Source organism: Heterodontus francisci, chromosome 13, assembly GCF_036365525.1.
Source record: "Heterodontus francisci isolate sHetFra1 chromosome 13, sHetFra1.hap1, whole genome shotgun sequence".
NCBI lineage: Eukaryota > Metazoa > Chordata > Chondrichthyes > Heterodontiformes > Heterodontidae > Heterodontus > Heterodontus francisci.
Genome location: NC_090383.1, coordinates 50,565,806 through 50,581,861, shown reverse-complemented (window position 1 = coordinate 50,581,861; position 16,056 = coordinate 50,565,806). Strand labels below are relative to the sequence as shown.

Genomic DNA, 16,056 nt, shown 5'->3' with positions numbered 1-16,056 from the left:
GATGCCCCCATGCATCCCCCGGCTATATTCAATCTTGGTATCATCCGTTAGTCTTTGTTACTTTCGCCCCCTAGCTGCCTCCAGTATTTTCCCAACAGTTGACCCATGTTTCACCTCGACCTCCACAGATTTTAGCAGGTTATTTTCAATCTCAGTGTGTGGGAATCTACAGCCATGGTCCCACATTTTAAAAAAAACAAATATCAAGCAATGTGTTAAAATCAGTACAAAATGCCATGTTATTTGTTATGCAGTATTGAAGTTACTGCTGCATGCTTTTGTAATAATTTAATACAGCGGTCACCGCCACAGCTTTCCCACTCTAGTGCCTACCATACTACAAAACCAACATACTCGAAAGAACAAAATAATTGTTGCAGCCCCTGAAAGTAAGTTTCCAACCTCTTCAGTTTCAAATCCCTATCGCTTTGCTCAAGGTAAAGGTAAACAGCCCCAATAGAAGTAGCTTATGGGATGATACTAAATCAGGCTAGTCATGAAGCTGATTTTAAAGACTTCTTTTTAATGAGTGTCAATTTAAAAGAGTTAACAATGTAGCTTTAGCAACTAATAGAGTTCCAGCTCCGAATGTGTCATCAACTTTCACTTGTTTCATACTCTTCAATGTAATTTTTTTTCTTTACGTAAAAGCTTCTTTTGTCGTAATTCTTCTCTGAAGTTGTAAGCGAAAAGATTTTGGTTTTCATTGCACAGTTGGCTATACGCATCACATAGAGCCCTGAACTGAGGTATAGAAAGTTGACCTGGGCGGAGTGTCGGATCGACATCAGCAGCGCACAGCATTTGTTCTGTTAGCTGTAATCTCAGAGCTTCAGGAAATAAAATTCTAGAAAGGACCAAAACATTTTTTTCTTAAATGCTTTTGTTCACAATATATTCTGGCATGTTCTGAATTTTTATACAAAATTTTTTTTATAATTGACAATTAACTAAATAACTGTGAATCAGTAACAGATTCTAACAGCCAGTTATCATGAAGTGGATTGTTGCCATCTACAGTTCATATTTAGATTGGAAGAATGTTAAGGAAGTAAGTTTATGTAATTCAGACAAGAACTTGATTCTGTTTTTACAAAATGCTGTCATTAAAATACAATAGTAAAATACTGCAGATGCTTGAAATCTGAAATAAAAACAGAAAATGCTGAAAACACTCAGCAGGTTTGGCAGCATCTGTGGAGAGAGAAACAGTTAATATTTTAGGTTGATGGCCCATCATCTGAAGTGAACCAGAGTTGCTAAGCTTTTTCCAGCATTCTGTCTTTATGTTTAAAAAAATCTTTTTAAAAAGACTTCACCAGAAACTGGGTAGCAGTGAGTCAAGACACCCGCCTTCTCTTTCTAGGAACTGTTCTAATATTTTCTCATTTCCCTGTCTTTCCTGCCAGTGTTGACTTCTTCCTAGAGTACAGTTCCACGTGTGCCTAGCACCTTACAAGTGCGCATTCTTCACGTGTGAACCTTGTTAATGAGTGAGGGCAGAGCATTCTAACTGTGGGGAGCATCATCCCCAAGTCCATTCCTGTTCTCAACTGAGGACCACGCATGCATTTGCAGTGGGAATCTTGCAAACAGGGTCCAAAAGGAGAAGCTGCTCTGCTATACTTCACATCTGACATATAGTCTGCAAGTTTGTCATCTGTGCACAGCCATAACAGCTTTGCACTAACACGAATGTAGTTTTTTTAAATTCATTCATGAGATGTGGACGTCGCTGGCTAGGACAACATTTATTGCCCATCCATAATTGCCCTTGAGAAGGTGGTGGTGAGCTGCCTAAAAGATGTGCAAAGGAAACCCGACTGAGCCCGAATGCTGGACTCGGAAGCCAGATATGACCCAGCCCGAACCAGACACGTCATCGGGACACGGCGGGGTTGGGTTGGGTAGCAGGCCTTTACCCATGTACTGATGTAAAGGCCTGCTTCCCAACCCCAATGGGATCGGAGGACACGTGTCGGATTCGGGCCGGATCATGTCGGGCTTCCGGGTCTGCCATTCGTACTGGGATTGGGTTTCCTTTGCACACCTTTAAGCTGCCTTCTTGAACTGCTGCAGTCCATGTGAGGTAGGTACACCCAAAGTGCTGTTAGGAAGGGAGTTCCAGGATTTTGACCCAGCGACAGTGAAGGAATGACGATATAGTTCCAAGTCAGGATGGTGTGTGACTTGGAGTGGAACTTGCAGGTGGTGGTGTTCCCATGCATTTGCTGCCCTTGTCCTTCTAGTTGATAGAGGTTTGGAAGGTGGTGTCGAAGGAGCCTTGGTGAGTTGCTCCAATGCATCTTGTAGATGGTACACACTGCTGCCACTGTGCGTCGGTGGTAGAGGGAGTGAATGTTGAAGGTGGTTAATGGGGTGCCAATCAAGCGGGCTGCTTTGTCCTGGATGGTGTCGAGCTTCTTGAGTGTTGTTGGAGCTGCACCCATCCAGGCAAGTTGACAATATTCCATCATACACCTTGTGGATGATGGACAGGCTTTGGGGAGTCAGGTGGTGAGTTATTCACTGCAGGATTCCTAGCCTCTGACCTGCTCTTGTAGCCACAGTATTTATATGGCTACTCCAGTTAAGTTTCTGGTCAATGGTAGCCCCTAGGATGTTGATAGTGAGGGATTCAGCTATGGTAATGCCATTGAATGTCAAAAGATTCTCTCTTGTTGGAAATGGTCATTGCCTGGCACTTGCCACTTATCAGCCCAAGCCTGGATATTGTCCAGGTCTTGCTGCATTTCTACTCGGACTGCTTCAGTATCTGAGGAGTCGCATGATTGAATGACCTCATGATTGAAGGAAAGTCATTGATGAAGCAACTGAAGATGGTTGGGCCTAGGACACTACCCTGAGGAACTCCTGCAATGATGTCCTGGAGATGATTGACCTCCAACAACCATAACCATCTTCCTTTGCGCTAGGTATGACTCTAGTTTTCCTCCAGATTCCTGATTCCCATTGACTCCAATTGTGCTAGATCTCCTTGATGCCATACTCGGTCAAATGCTGCCTTGATGTCAGTCACTCTCACCTCACCTCTAGAGGTCAGCTCTTTTGTCCATGTTTGAACCAAGGCTGTACTGAGGTCAGGAGCTGAGTGGCACTGGCGGAACCCAAACTGAGAGTCACTGAGCAGGTTATTGCTAAGAAAGTGCCAATTGATGGCACTGTTGATGACACCTTCCACCACTTTACTGATGATTGAGAGTCGACTGATGGGGCGGTAACTGGCCGGGTCGGACTTGTCCTGCTTTTTGTGGACAGGGCATATCTGGGCAATTTTCCAACATTGCAGGCTAGGTGCCAGTGTTGTAGCTGTACTGGAACAGCTTGGCTAGGGGCACGGTAAGTTCTGGAGCACAGGTCTTCAGTACTATTGCCGGAATATTGTCAGGGCCCATAGCCTTTGCAGTATGCAGTGCCTTCAGTTGTTTCTTGATATCACGCGGAGTGAATCCAATTGGCTGAAGTCTGGCATCTGTGATGCTGGCGACTTCTGGAGGAGGCCGAGATGGATCAACAACTTGGAATTTCTGCCTGAAGATTGTTGCAATGCTTCAGCCTTATCTTTCGCACTGATGTGCTGGGCTCCCCTATCATTGAGGATGGGGATATTTGTGGAGCCACCTCCTCCAGTTAGTTGTTTAATTGTCCACCACCATGCACGGCTAGATGCGGCAAGACTGCAGAGCTTAGATCTGATCCGTTGGTTATGGAATTGCTTAGCTCTGTCTAAAGCATGCTGCTTACGCAGTTTGGCATGCAGATAGTCCTGGCTTGTAGCTTCACCAGGTTGGCACCTCACTTTGAAGTATGCCTGGTGCTGCTCCTGGCATGCCCTCCTGCACTCTTCATTGAAACAGGGTTGGTCTCCTGGCTTGATGGGAATGGGAGAGTGGGGGATATACCAGGCTATGAGGTTACAGATTATGGTTGAGTATTCTGCTGCTGCTGATGGCCCACAGCGCCTCATGGATGCCCAGTTTTGCATTGCTAGATCTGTTCAAAATCTATCCGATTTAGCACGGTGGAAGTGCCATACAACACGATGGAGGGTATCCCCAATGTGAAGGCGGGACTTCATCTCCACAAGGACTGTGCAGTGGTCACTCCTGCCAATACTGTGATGGACAGATGCATCTGCAGCAGGCAGATTGGTGAGGACGAGGTCAAGTATGTTTTTCCTTTCACCGCCTGCCGCAGACCCAGTCTAGCAGCTATGTCCTTTAGGACTCGGCCAGCTTGGTCAGTAGTGGTGCTACCAAGCCACTCTTGGTGATGGACACTGAAGTCCCCCACCCAGAGTACATTCTGTGCCCTTGCCACCCTCAGTGCTTCCTCCAAGTGATGTTCAACATGAAGGAGTATTGACTGATCAGCTGAGGGAGGGTGGTAGGTGGTAATCAGCAGGAGGCTTCCGTGCCCATGTTTGTCCTGATGCCATGAGACTTCATGGGGTCCAGAGTCGATGTTGAGGACTCCATAGGCAACTCCCTTCTGACTGTATACCACTGTGCCACCACCTCTGCTGGGTCTGTCCTGCCGGTGTGACTGCATTGTTAAATCACTATGGTTATTAGAGCGCAAAACGAGTCTACTACTGCCAATGGAAAAGAAATTGGAACAGGAGGATAAGAAACAATTGAGGTTTTCAACGTAAATAGCATGAATATGAGCAGTACTGTGTGAATCAGTTCGAACTAGGAAGTAAAAGACTACTTAATCAACTTATTTCACTTAATATTTATCTTATGGATTTGATTGTCATCTAACTGGAGCATATATAAAAAAAAAACTATTTCTAATTATCAGACAGCAGATACTGATTAGATGTCAAGGCAAAATGATGATGAAAACAGACTGGGGTCCTGCAATGGAGCGAAGTAACAGGACACGCTGGCTGGGCTGAACAAGTTTTCCTCATTTGTACTTTTGTGAGATGTAAACAGTTTGATCTGACTGCATTTTTGATGATTCACATTCACCGTCATTACTCCTCTGAAAATGACAACTTCTGGAGTCTGTACATGCACAGTTAAATACGGAAATCCAGAAGTTGCCTGTCAGTGATTCTATACTTCTCTAGAGGGTGCACTGTTGAGAACGTCCAGAATGTAATCATTTAGAAATCACTGAAGGACTTGTTCCTTTGCACTCTTAGGGCTGAATTTTATTATCCAGCCACCGGGAGCAGCAGCAGGTGTGCAAAATGGTGGCCGTCCCACCTGTGAAGCAAGCGGCTATGCCACCAAGATTATGCGACGGGTGGCCATTTAGCATAATGACGATGGCGTTCTCCCCCAATTAAGTGGTCGGGGTGGCCTTGGCGCCACCATTAATGGTGGCACCTGATGTTGGAGCAGGTGCTGGCGCCATCTCTGTATTCTTTTAGCATCAGGTTCTTGAGGCTAAAAGTCTGTGCTCTTCAAAACATTACTTTATCTGAAAGCAGCATTCTCCCACCTCTGGGCACAATTACAGCAATGACAGATGGACAGTCAAGGTTGGTCCCATGCTTCAGTGATGCCTCTCTGCTGATTCTTTTTCCCAGCGCTGGCAAGAAGAGGTCCTCCCAGTTGACCAAGCAAGCCTGGACGGAGATCGCAGAGGAGGTTAGTAGCCGTGGGGTCAACCAGCGTAACTGGGTGCAGTGCAGGAAGAGGGTCAATGACCTCTGACACTCAGCCAAGATAAGTTGCACAGTTCTAGATAGCTTGTTGTGATCTGCTTGCTCACAAGGCTTAATGCCGCACAGTTGCCTCAGCCATTTCAATGATAGGAGGGTCATAGTGTAATGATGGCAGATGACTGACTGCATACATGAGACCAGTCTCCCTCGTTTCTAACTTAGCCCAATTGAGACCCATGACAGGTAGAGTCAGTATCAGCAGTAGAGCAGACACATCCCCAGGTGCAGATGTTTGGCACATGTTAGTATTTACGTGATGCAGATACGTTTGGAACTTGGCAATAGCTGCATCCTTGATCTTTCAGAAGAGGGCCCACAACAGCAAGGAGGCAACCAGGACTGATGGTGGGGTGCCTGACCTGCGACCTTTGTCTCAGGCTGAAGAGAAGCCGCTCAAATTAGCCGGGAGCCAAGAAACAGGTGTTATATCCGACAGCGAGCTCGGGGTCCCAGCTGAAGAGAGTAATTATCGCCAAACATAGAATTAATCAAAATTACATTTTATAGAGATATGCAATGCTGTCATCAGTGGGAAAAGTGTACCATAATGCCTAAATGTCTGTTCTTTACATTGTATCTTACAGGCTGCCGCTCGCAAATGATTCCAGACAATGATGGAACAACGACAACCTCTGAAGACGAGGAACACTTGGAGGATGCAACGTCCCATGACTCTCCTGCACCTTCCACCAGCGCAGATATTCTCAACTCGGTGGGTATCACATCGGCATTAGATTCAGGGTCACAAGCTGGTGAGAGCACCACACACGCACCTGAGCAGTTGGCTGCAGCAGAGACAGCAAGGCCTCTGGCAGTCAGAAGACTATGGGTATCCAGGTCTATGCTGAGCCCCAGGCTAATGACGAGCCTCTGGTGTCAACAGCACAGGGGATGCTGGAGTTGCAGGGATAGGTAAGGCAACATATGGTGGAGATGCCAGAGGCTATGCGCAGCCATGAGCATACGATGGAGGAGTCCATCTATGCCATGACAGCTAAAATAAAAGGAAAATACTGCAGATGCTGGATTCTGATGAAAGTTCACTGACCTGAAACATTAACCCTGCTTCGCTCTCCAAAGATGCTGCCAGACCTGCTGAGTATTTCCAGCATTTCTTGTTTTTATGTCATGACTGCTGCCACATCCCACGCATATGAGCGCATGGCTTCATTCCTCGAGAGGTTGGCGAGCCTCATGGAGAGCCACAATCCACAGATGCGTCATGACCTGCAAACCCTTGCCTTGGCCATGACTTCAAATCAGCAGTAGCAGGGAGAGAGGAGGAGTGTTTTCCTGCTCATAGTCCTTCTCCGAAGAGCAGGGAGGTTCCAATGAATCTTGAGAGGGAGGAAGAGAGGCAGACCTCCACATCTGGGCACTCTCCTCAGGGCTATTTGAGAGTGGACATGGGCTCCTCAGCTCCTCCACCAGTGAGTCCAGCTCCAGCAGCCGTGACATCTGTGGACATTCCTGCACCAGTGCAGGAAACCTTCAGGCAGTTGAGGCCGTCCAGGCCTCAGGCACCCAGAGGACAACCGCCAAAGTCATCACAGGCCAAGGAGCAGCCTGATCAGCAGTGTTCTACCAGTCCAGCTGCTAGTGCAGAGGTTACACTCCGAAGGAACACCCACAAATGTATTAAAAAGACACCATGCCATATGTGGGTATTCATGGGTAAGACAGATATGTCACGTTTACTTTAATTAAATGTGCTTTTCTGCCAATCATCAGCCTTTAGAGTTTGAAAACCACATTCCATCATCGAGTGACGTGCCTCCTGCAATTCAATCATATGCCTTACAGCATTGCCAGTGTGACCACTGACATCACTGACATGCCAATGAGCATGATGTTTAATTGCACGAATGATGTCACAAGGGCACTGGCTCAATTTGTTGCTGCCATTCATGCTGGCGAGACAGATATTATGTAGGCAGAGGGCTTAAAACTACATGCATGATGGAGAGTTTTGGTAACAAGCATATTTATTGAAATTCATGGATTGTGAAAACGTGCAGTTATTAGTCTTTGCCTTGCCTCCCTTGCGTGCTGCTCACTATTCTGATTTTCCATGCATACTTGGCCTTGTGTGCCCTCTGTGTCCTCTTCATCAGAGGATGTCTCACGCTCTTGTATTTCTTCATCTGGCAAAGCCTCCCCCCTCTGTAGTTATGTTGTGTAGAACACAGATCACAACAATGCGCACAATTGCTGTCTGGGGCATACTGAAGAGCTTCACCAGATCTATTGAGGCAGTGGAACAACATCTTTAGCATACCAATGGGCTACTCGATGGTCGCTCGGGTGGATCCATGGCAGGTGTTAACGCTCTTCTGCATCATTGCTGGGGTTACTTGCTGGTGTCAAAACAATGTCTTCAAGGGGTAACCCTTATCCCCAAGAATCCACCCTTGAAGGCGAACAGGGAGAGTGAAAAACAGTGGCACCTGAGACTGGCTAAGCATCTATGAGTCATGGCAGCTTCCCGGGAAGTGGACGCATACTTGTAGGAAGTGCCTTCTGTGGTCACGTCCCAGTTGGACATTAATTGAATGAAACCCCTTTCAGTTTATGAAGGCGGCTGGTTGGTCCTTGGGGGTCTTGGTGGCCATGTGTGCAGTTGATCACACCTTGGATCTGCTGGAATCCCGCAATGGCCCCAAATCCAGTGGCCCTCTCAGCCTAACTCTCAGGGTCTGTCCTGTAGCATACATAGTCGTCAGCACTCCTGAACCATGCATTGGTAACCTCCTTGATTCAGTGGTGCAAAGTGGATTGAGAGACCTTACACATGACACCGGTGGATCCCTTGAATGATCCAGAGGCATAAAAGATTAGGGCCAGGGTAATTTTGAGGGCCACAGGTATAGGGTGACCACCAAAACCCATTGGTCACATATCATGGTTCAGCAGTACGCAGAGGTCTGTGACGGCCTCTCTGGACAGCCGCAGTCTTCTCTGGCGGTTTCACTCAGACATCTGCGGGTATGTCAGCAGAGTCCTATAGACTTACTGGCGTTTTTGGGCTCTTCTTTGCCTTGGCAGCTGCTGCTGCTCGTGTCTTGGAGCTTCTTCTTGAGCTGCAGCTGCCTCTTGGGCCTGCCTCCGGCAGAGATGCTTCAGCACAGCAAGGGGATCTGGGAAAACAGGGTGAATCATAGCCATCTCCATCCTCCTTGGACTTTTGGCTTCCTTCAAAAAGTAAAGTACACCAATCCAGGATTTGTGTTAATTTTGGTTATGCAGGATTCCTGCATTAGCTCTATGGTATGGATTGATGTTGCTCGCAATTTTTCAATAAGTGCAAGCTATCATGGCCATACCAATGCCACTCAAGTACCCTGTACTGGACCCCTGACAAAAACCACCGACACAGTTGCCAAGATCCCCCTCCTAACAGTACCCACTTGCCGAGATCTACCCCCCTCCCACCCCCCACCAACAGTATCCACTTGCCTCCAAGAAAATCGGAAACCGGCATTGCGGTGTCAGGTTCAATTGCGGACGACTCCGCGGCGATTCTCCGCCCCCCCTGCCAAAAACCCACCTTCTACAGGAGCATAAAATCCAACTCATAGTCATGCTGTAAAAACCCTTGAAAAGGCTACACTTTGTTGAATGATTCATAATTACTGCTGAACAGCCTCACTGGCCCTGAAAGAGTAATTTGATATTTGTTGAATGTCAAATTCCTCCAATATAATAAATTCCACATTTTATTTTTCTAAAGCTTGTTTATATAATATTTTAGTTTCTATCTTAGTCTCAAGTGTCCCAATTATTTGTTTCACTCTCTAAAATTTAAGTATTAAAAGTGAAACGATTTAATGGTTTTTGCTATAAAGTTCTGAAGAAGGGTCACTGACTTGAAACGTTAACTCTGCTTCTCTCTCCACAGATACTGCCAGACCTGCTGAGTATTTCCAGAATTTCTTGTTTTTATTTTAGATTTCCAGCATCCGCAGTATTTTGCTTTTATTATAATGGTTCTTGCTTCCTGGTTTGCAGTTTATGAGAATACTTCGATGTGATTGGCTGCTTATCCTGCTTAATGACATCACTTGTTGCTGGACGCCTGGAGATTGTCACCAGATTCAAACTGACTTCACTAAACGAAAAGACCATGCCACAGAGATCGCTAGATCTTTGTTGGTAGCTTTCTCTGAGGTCAGCAGCGAGCGCTGTTGCTTCACCACTGACTGCAACATCCAGTTTCACAGTTAACTGCAGCTTGTGAAAGATCTTTTATTACCGTTTTGTTTTTGTCAACCAACTATACTAAAATATCAGTTGTATATAAACTACATTACAATTGTGATCAATTTTCCTTACTGTCATAAAAATAGAAGAATAGAGACACAGCGGCACAGTGGTTAGCACCGCAGCCTCACAGCTCCAGGAACCCGGGTTCAATTCTGGGTACTGCCTGTGTGGAGTTTGCAAGTTCTCCCTGTGACCGCGTGGGTTTTCGTCGGGTGCTCCGGTTTCCTCCCACCGCCAAAGACTTGCAGGTGATAGGTAAATTGGCTATTGTAAATTGCCCCTAGTGTAGGTAGGTGGTAGGGAATATGGGATTACTGTAGGGTTAGTATAAATGGATGGTTCTTGGTCGGCACAGACTTGGTGGGCCGAAGGGCCTGTTTCAGTGCTGTATCTCTAAATAAAAATAAAATAAAACTTACTCAACTCCTCTTCGGCAGTACTTTCTCCTAAAGCTGAAGATGCATCTCACCACTTTTTCCACCAGTTTGAAGGGTTGGTTAATCTGTGGTTTCACCAGAGGAATAAAATGCACAACTCCTACATCCACCTAGAAACCAAAAATTCGATTATACAGATCACATCCAACACACAGGAGGAAAAAATACACTCAGAACTTTGTGTGTTAAGATTTATCGACTGGAGTGTAAAGTAGGTTTGAGCTAGTAAACATTGCATAGATTCAACCTTTCTGCATAACTGGAAATAGTCAAATATTTCCTCAACTCCTTACCACGTAGCTGAAAAATTTAAAACCGCTTTGCACTGAAGGATGCCTTGAGAAACGTACAAAAACTTGTATTTACATAGTGCCTTTAACTTAATAAAATGTCTCAAGGCACTTTGCAGGGGCATTCTAAAGCAAAATTTTACACTGAGCATATAAGGAGATATTAGAGCAGATGGCCAAAGCTTGGTCAAAGCGGTAGGTTTTAAGGAGAGTCTTGAAAGAGAAGTAGAGGGGTTTAGGAAGGAAATTCCAGAGCTTAGGGCCTAGGCAACTGAAGGGACAGCCACCAATGGTGGAGCAATTAAAATTGAAGATGCTCACAATTAGATGAGCATGGATATCTTGAAGGATTGTGGAGCTGGAGGAAATTAGGGAGGTAGGGACGGCAAGGCCATGGAGGGATTTGCAAAGGATGAGAATTTTAAAATCAAGACATTGTTTAACCGTGAGCCAGTGTAGGTCAGCAAGCACAGAAACGATGGGTGAATGGGACTTGGTGAGAAGGAAGACATAGGCGTTAGTTTGGATGACCTCAAGTTGACGGAGGGTAAAATGTGGGAGGCCGGCCAGGAATGCGTTGGAATAGTCAAGTCTAGTGGTAACAAAGGCATGGATGACGGTTTCAGCAACAGATAAGCTGAGGCATGGGGGGTGGGGGAGTTAGGGGATGTTACAGAGACGAAATAGGTAGTCTTAGTGATGGCATGGATATGTGATTGGAAGCTCATCTCAGGTCAAATATGACACTGAATTTGCGAACAGTCTGGTTCAACCTCAGACAGTTGCCAGGGAGAGGGATGGAGTTGATAGCTAGGTAGCAGATCCAACAACAATGGTTTCGGTCTTCCAAATATTTAATTGGAGAAAATTTCTGCTCAGCCAGCACTTGATATTGGACAAGTAGTCTGATAATTTAGTGACAGGAGTCGAGAGAGATGGTGGTGAGGTAGAGCTGGACATTGTCAGCATGCATGTTAAAACCGATGCTGAGTTTTCGGATGAAATTGCTGAGATACAGCAGGTAGATGAGAAATAGGAGGGGGCCAAGGACAGAACTTTGGGGGATACCAGAGGTAACAGTGCAGGAGTGGGAAGAGAAGCCATTGCAGGCAATACTCTGGCTGCAATTAGTTAGAAAAGGATGTAACCAGGTGAGTGTAGTCACACCCAGCCGGACGACCGTGAAGAGATGTTGGAGGAGGTTGGTGTGGTCAACTATGTCAAAGGCTGCAGACAGGTCGAGAAGAATGAGGAGGAATAGTCTGCCTTTGTCACAGTCACATAGGATGTTGTTTGCAACTATGATAAGAGCTGTTTCGGTACCGTGGCAGGGGTGGATATCTTATCGGAGGGATTCAAACATGGCGTTCTGGGAAATATGAGCATGGATTTGGGAGGAAACATGTTCAAGGTCCTGAGAGGCAAAGGAGGTTGGAGATGGGGTGGCAGTTTATAAGGACAGTGCAGTCAAGGTTTTTTTTTGAGGAGATGGGTGAACACAGCAGTTTTGAAGGAGGGAGGGACAGCGCTTGAGAGAACTGTTAACAATATCAACTAACATGGGACCAGGAAGAGCCAATACAAGTTGTGTTATGTATCAATCATTTGTTCAGGAACTCAGTGCCTTAGGAGATTAACTTCTTCATAGTCTAAGAATGCCCTTTAAGATCAACTGCTCGCAGCCAAATGCCTATTCTAGTCTGTCTTATTACACATTGAGATAGTTTGAGTACCACACATTTATTAGGAATATAATTAGTTGTTAAAAGAAGTGGCACTTAGTGTGTTCACTACATTTCCAAATCCACCCAATCAATGTTTTAATATCAGATGTTTCAAATATAATTACTTTAGTGAAGTGAGAATTTATACACACTGAAAAAGCTTTTATTTGGAATTTTAGATTTGGAATATTTTTTAAACTGATGGATTGGAAAAATTGAACTATTCTATTAAAATTAAATCACAAAATCATGGAAAGTACATCATAGGAGGCTATACAGCCCATCGAGCCTGCGCCAGATCTTTCGAAGAACAATTCAGTTAGTCCCACTCTCCCATTCTTTCCCCATATCCGTGCAATTTTTTCTCCTTCAAATATTTATTTATCCATTTCTCTTTTGAAAGCTACTATTGAATCTCTTTCCACCACACTATCAGACAGTGCATTCCAAATCCTATCCACTCATTGCAACAAGTTTTTCAGCATGCTGTCTTGGGTTCCTTTAAGAATCACCTCAAATCAATGCCCTCTGGTTATCAATCCTTCAGCCAGACCTAAATCATTAACTTGGTTTCTCTCACCACAGATGCTGCCTGAACAGCTGACTGTTTCCAGCATTTTCTGTTTTTACTTCAACCAATTTAAACAGTTTCTCTTCATTTACTACAAACACCTCTATCAAATCTCCTCTTAACCTTCTCTGCTCTATGGAGAACAATTCCAGATTCTCCGGTCTATCCATGTAACTGTCAGCCCTCATCCTTGGAACCATTCTAGCAAATCTCTTCTGTACCATGTCCAAAGCTTCATCCCTTTCCTTAAATGTGATGACCAGAAATGGACACAATACTTCAAGCTGGGGCGAAATAGTGATCCTATCTATCCAAGTTATAGAGTCAGAGTTTTACAGCACAGGAACAGGCCCTTCGGCCCAACATGCCTGCGCCGACCATCAAGCACCTGTCCTAACTAATCCCATTTCCCCAGACTTGGCCCGTAGCCTTGAATGTTATGGCGTTTCAAGTGCTCATCTAAATATTTCTTGAATGTCGTGAGTGTTCCTGTCTTTACCACCCCTTCAGGCAGTGTGTTCCAGATTCCAACCACCCTCTGGGTGAAAAGTTCCTCCTCAACTCCCCTCTGAACCTCCTGCCCCTTACCTTAAATCTATACCCCCTAGTTATTGACCTCTCCGCTAAGGGAAAAAGTTTCTTCCTATCTATCCTATCAATGCCTCTCATAATTTTGTATACCTCAATCAGGTCCCCCCTCAGCCTTCTGTGCTCCAAGGAAAACAACCCCAGCCTCTCGCGTCTGTCTTCATAACTGAAATGCTCCAGCCCAGGCAACATCCGGGTGAATCTCCTCTGCACCATCTCCATTGCAATCATATCCTTCCTATAGTGTGGCGACCAGAACTGTACACAGTATTCCAACTGTGGCCTAACTAGCGTTTTATACAGCTCCATCATAACCTCCCTGCTCTTATATTCTAAGCCTCGGCTAATAAAGGCAGGTATCCCGTATGCCTTCCTAACCACCGTATCTACCTGTGCTGCTGCCTTCAGTGATCTATGGACAAGCATCCCAAGGTCCCTCTGACCATCTGTACTCCCGAGGGTCCTACCATCCATTTTATATTCCATTGCCTTGTTAGACCTCCCAAAGTGCATCACCTCACACTTCTCAGGATTAAACTCCATTTGCCACTGCTCTGCCCATCCTACCAGCCCATCTATGTTGTCCTGTAATCTAAAGCTTTCCTCCTCATTATTTACGACACCACCAATTTTCGTTTCATCTGCGAACTTACCGACATACCTCTACATTCACGTCTAAATCATTAATCTATACTACAAACAGTAAGGGTCCCAGCAGCGATCCCTGCAGGGTTGGTGTCAATTAAAGCAGCTTGAAAAAATTGCTCATCTCCACTCATCTACAGTCTACATCCATTTCACAAACATAGCAGTGATAGATGAAACTGGCTCCCAACTTAACATCCACCTGACCCAGATACAAGGATAAAAGAAGACAACTTATGGTTCCCTTTGTATTTAAATCAATATAAAAACCCATGTGGGGAAAAATATAAAAAATACAGCCTTACACACTTGTTAGACTGTACAAATAATCTCTCAATGCTTCATTACAAATGGCCAGTCACAGGCAGCATGTCAGACTTGAAAAAAATATTCAGTTTATTAACTGAACAGTTTGTAGTACTGCATAAATTTGTATTTTCAAAAGCAGGCAGCGCTGTTGCTAAGGAAAAACTGATGTCACATGAATTGATCTATTCACACTAATTTGTAAATTCTCTTTGTCCTGTAGGTAGCTGAGAGGGAGCTTTATCAGTGCTTTATCAGTGCAGTATCACCGAATTCCGTTTCCAACCATTCATTGCAGTTCTGGATACAATTTCTATAGGTAAGGTTTTTTTTTGATTTCTATAAACTGTGATTACATTTTTCATTTCACTGAAGTTTTAAACCACATTTTATAACAAGTATTATTCCCTTAAGCAGAGCTGAGAAAGAGCCCGATTAATTCCATTCCATTAACACAGAATTGAACTGGAGTATACAGACAAGGTGTCAGAAGATAACAATGGCGTCCTCAGGGCTGCAGATTTTTGCACTCTCTTTGTCTTTCTTTGCTTTCCTAGGAGCAATTGCAACCACAGGGCTCCCAAACTGGAAGGTAAATACCTTTGTGGAATCAAATATAATCTCTACAACGACACACATGCAAGGTCTCTGGATGGACTGCACGTGGTATAGTACAGGGCTCTTCAGCTGCAGGTTTAACTTCTCCATCTTAGCCCAGCCTGTGTACATTCAAGCCTCCCAAGCTATGATGGTTCTGTCATGTATTATATCAATGTTAGGAATCGGCATTTCCTTGCCTGGTATGAAGTGCATAAGATGGGGAGATCAACACACTAAACGCTGTGCTGCCGTCACAGGAGGGGTCTGTTTCATTACTGCTGGAATAATGTGTTTAGTTCCAGTATCCTGGTTCACAGCTGAGCTAATAAGCCACTACTTCAAGCCATCTGCCTCAGATGATAACAGATATGAAATAGGAGGAGCAATATATGTTGGATGTGTTTCTTCAGGGTTTTCATTTATCGCAGGTGCAATTTTCTGCACATCCTGCAACAGGGAGCCACAGAGAGAACATGTTCAACTCTCAAACAGACAGCACTACCCTGAACTCCAGTCTTCAGGACATAAGACAGGCTATTCACTTCAAGATTATGTGTAAAAACAGATTATACACAAGTAGGTATGCCAAGTGGTGCTCTTTCACTAAGTTTGCTGCTTGGAAATCTGAAAAAATATTCTTAATTTCAGTTTATTTGAACAGTTCTGTTGTCACAAAGGTAATGTTGTGTAAATACTGAGGACTCATTTGAAAAGTCATCTGGGCTATTGTCAACTATTGTAATAAATGTTCAACTGTCTAAACCCAAACAAAAAAGTCTTTCAGTAAGTTTCAAAAATGGGACTGCTAGTTTAAAAGCATTGTTTTTAAATGTTGTAAGCAGATTTGTTTTAGACTGTATGACATGAAAGTACTACAAGAGGAATTTCAGATGCACAAAAGACAAGCAGTACACAAGTGTGTTTTGGT

At 44.7% G+C, this 16,056-nt stretch overlaps 2 protein-coding genes across 7 annotated transcripts in view; one reads left to right on the top strand and one right to left on the bottom strand.

The window, feature by feature from the left end:
* Positions 1-503: 503 nt before the first annotated feature.
* Positions 504-16,056, bottom strand: part of tfb1m (transcription factor B1, mitochondrial) — a 47,362-nt gene continuing 31,809 nt past the window's right edge. For all 6 annotated transcript variants that reach the window (XM_068044804.1, XM_068044801.1, XM_068044806.1 and 3 more), the window contains 2 exons: positions 10,387-10,514; positions 504-847 (listed from right to left, as the gene is read on the bottom strand). In XM_068044804.1, the coding sequence (XP_067900905.1) occupies positions 622-847; positions 10,387-10,514 (354 nt within the window). In that variant the 3' untranslated portion in view covers positions 504-621. The remainder of the gene's footprint in view (positions 848-10,386; positions 10,515-16,056) is intronic.
* On the top strand, positions 15,013-15,687 carry cldn20 (claudin 20). Its single transcript, XM_068045796.1, has one exon. The coding sequence runs from the start codon at positions 15,028-15,030 to the stop codon at positions 15,685-15,687; it is 660 nt and encodes a 219-aa protein (XP_067901897.1). The 5' UTR covers positions 15,013-15,027.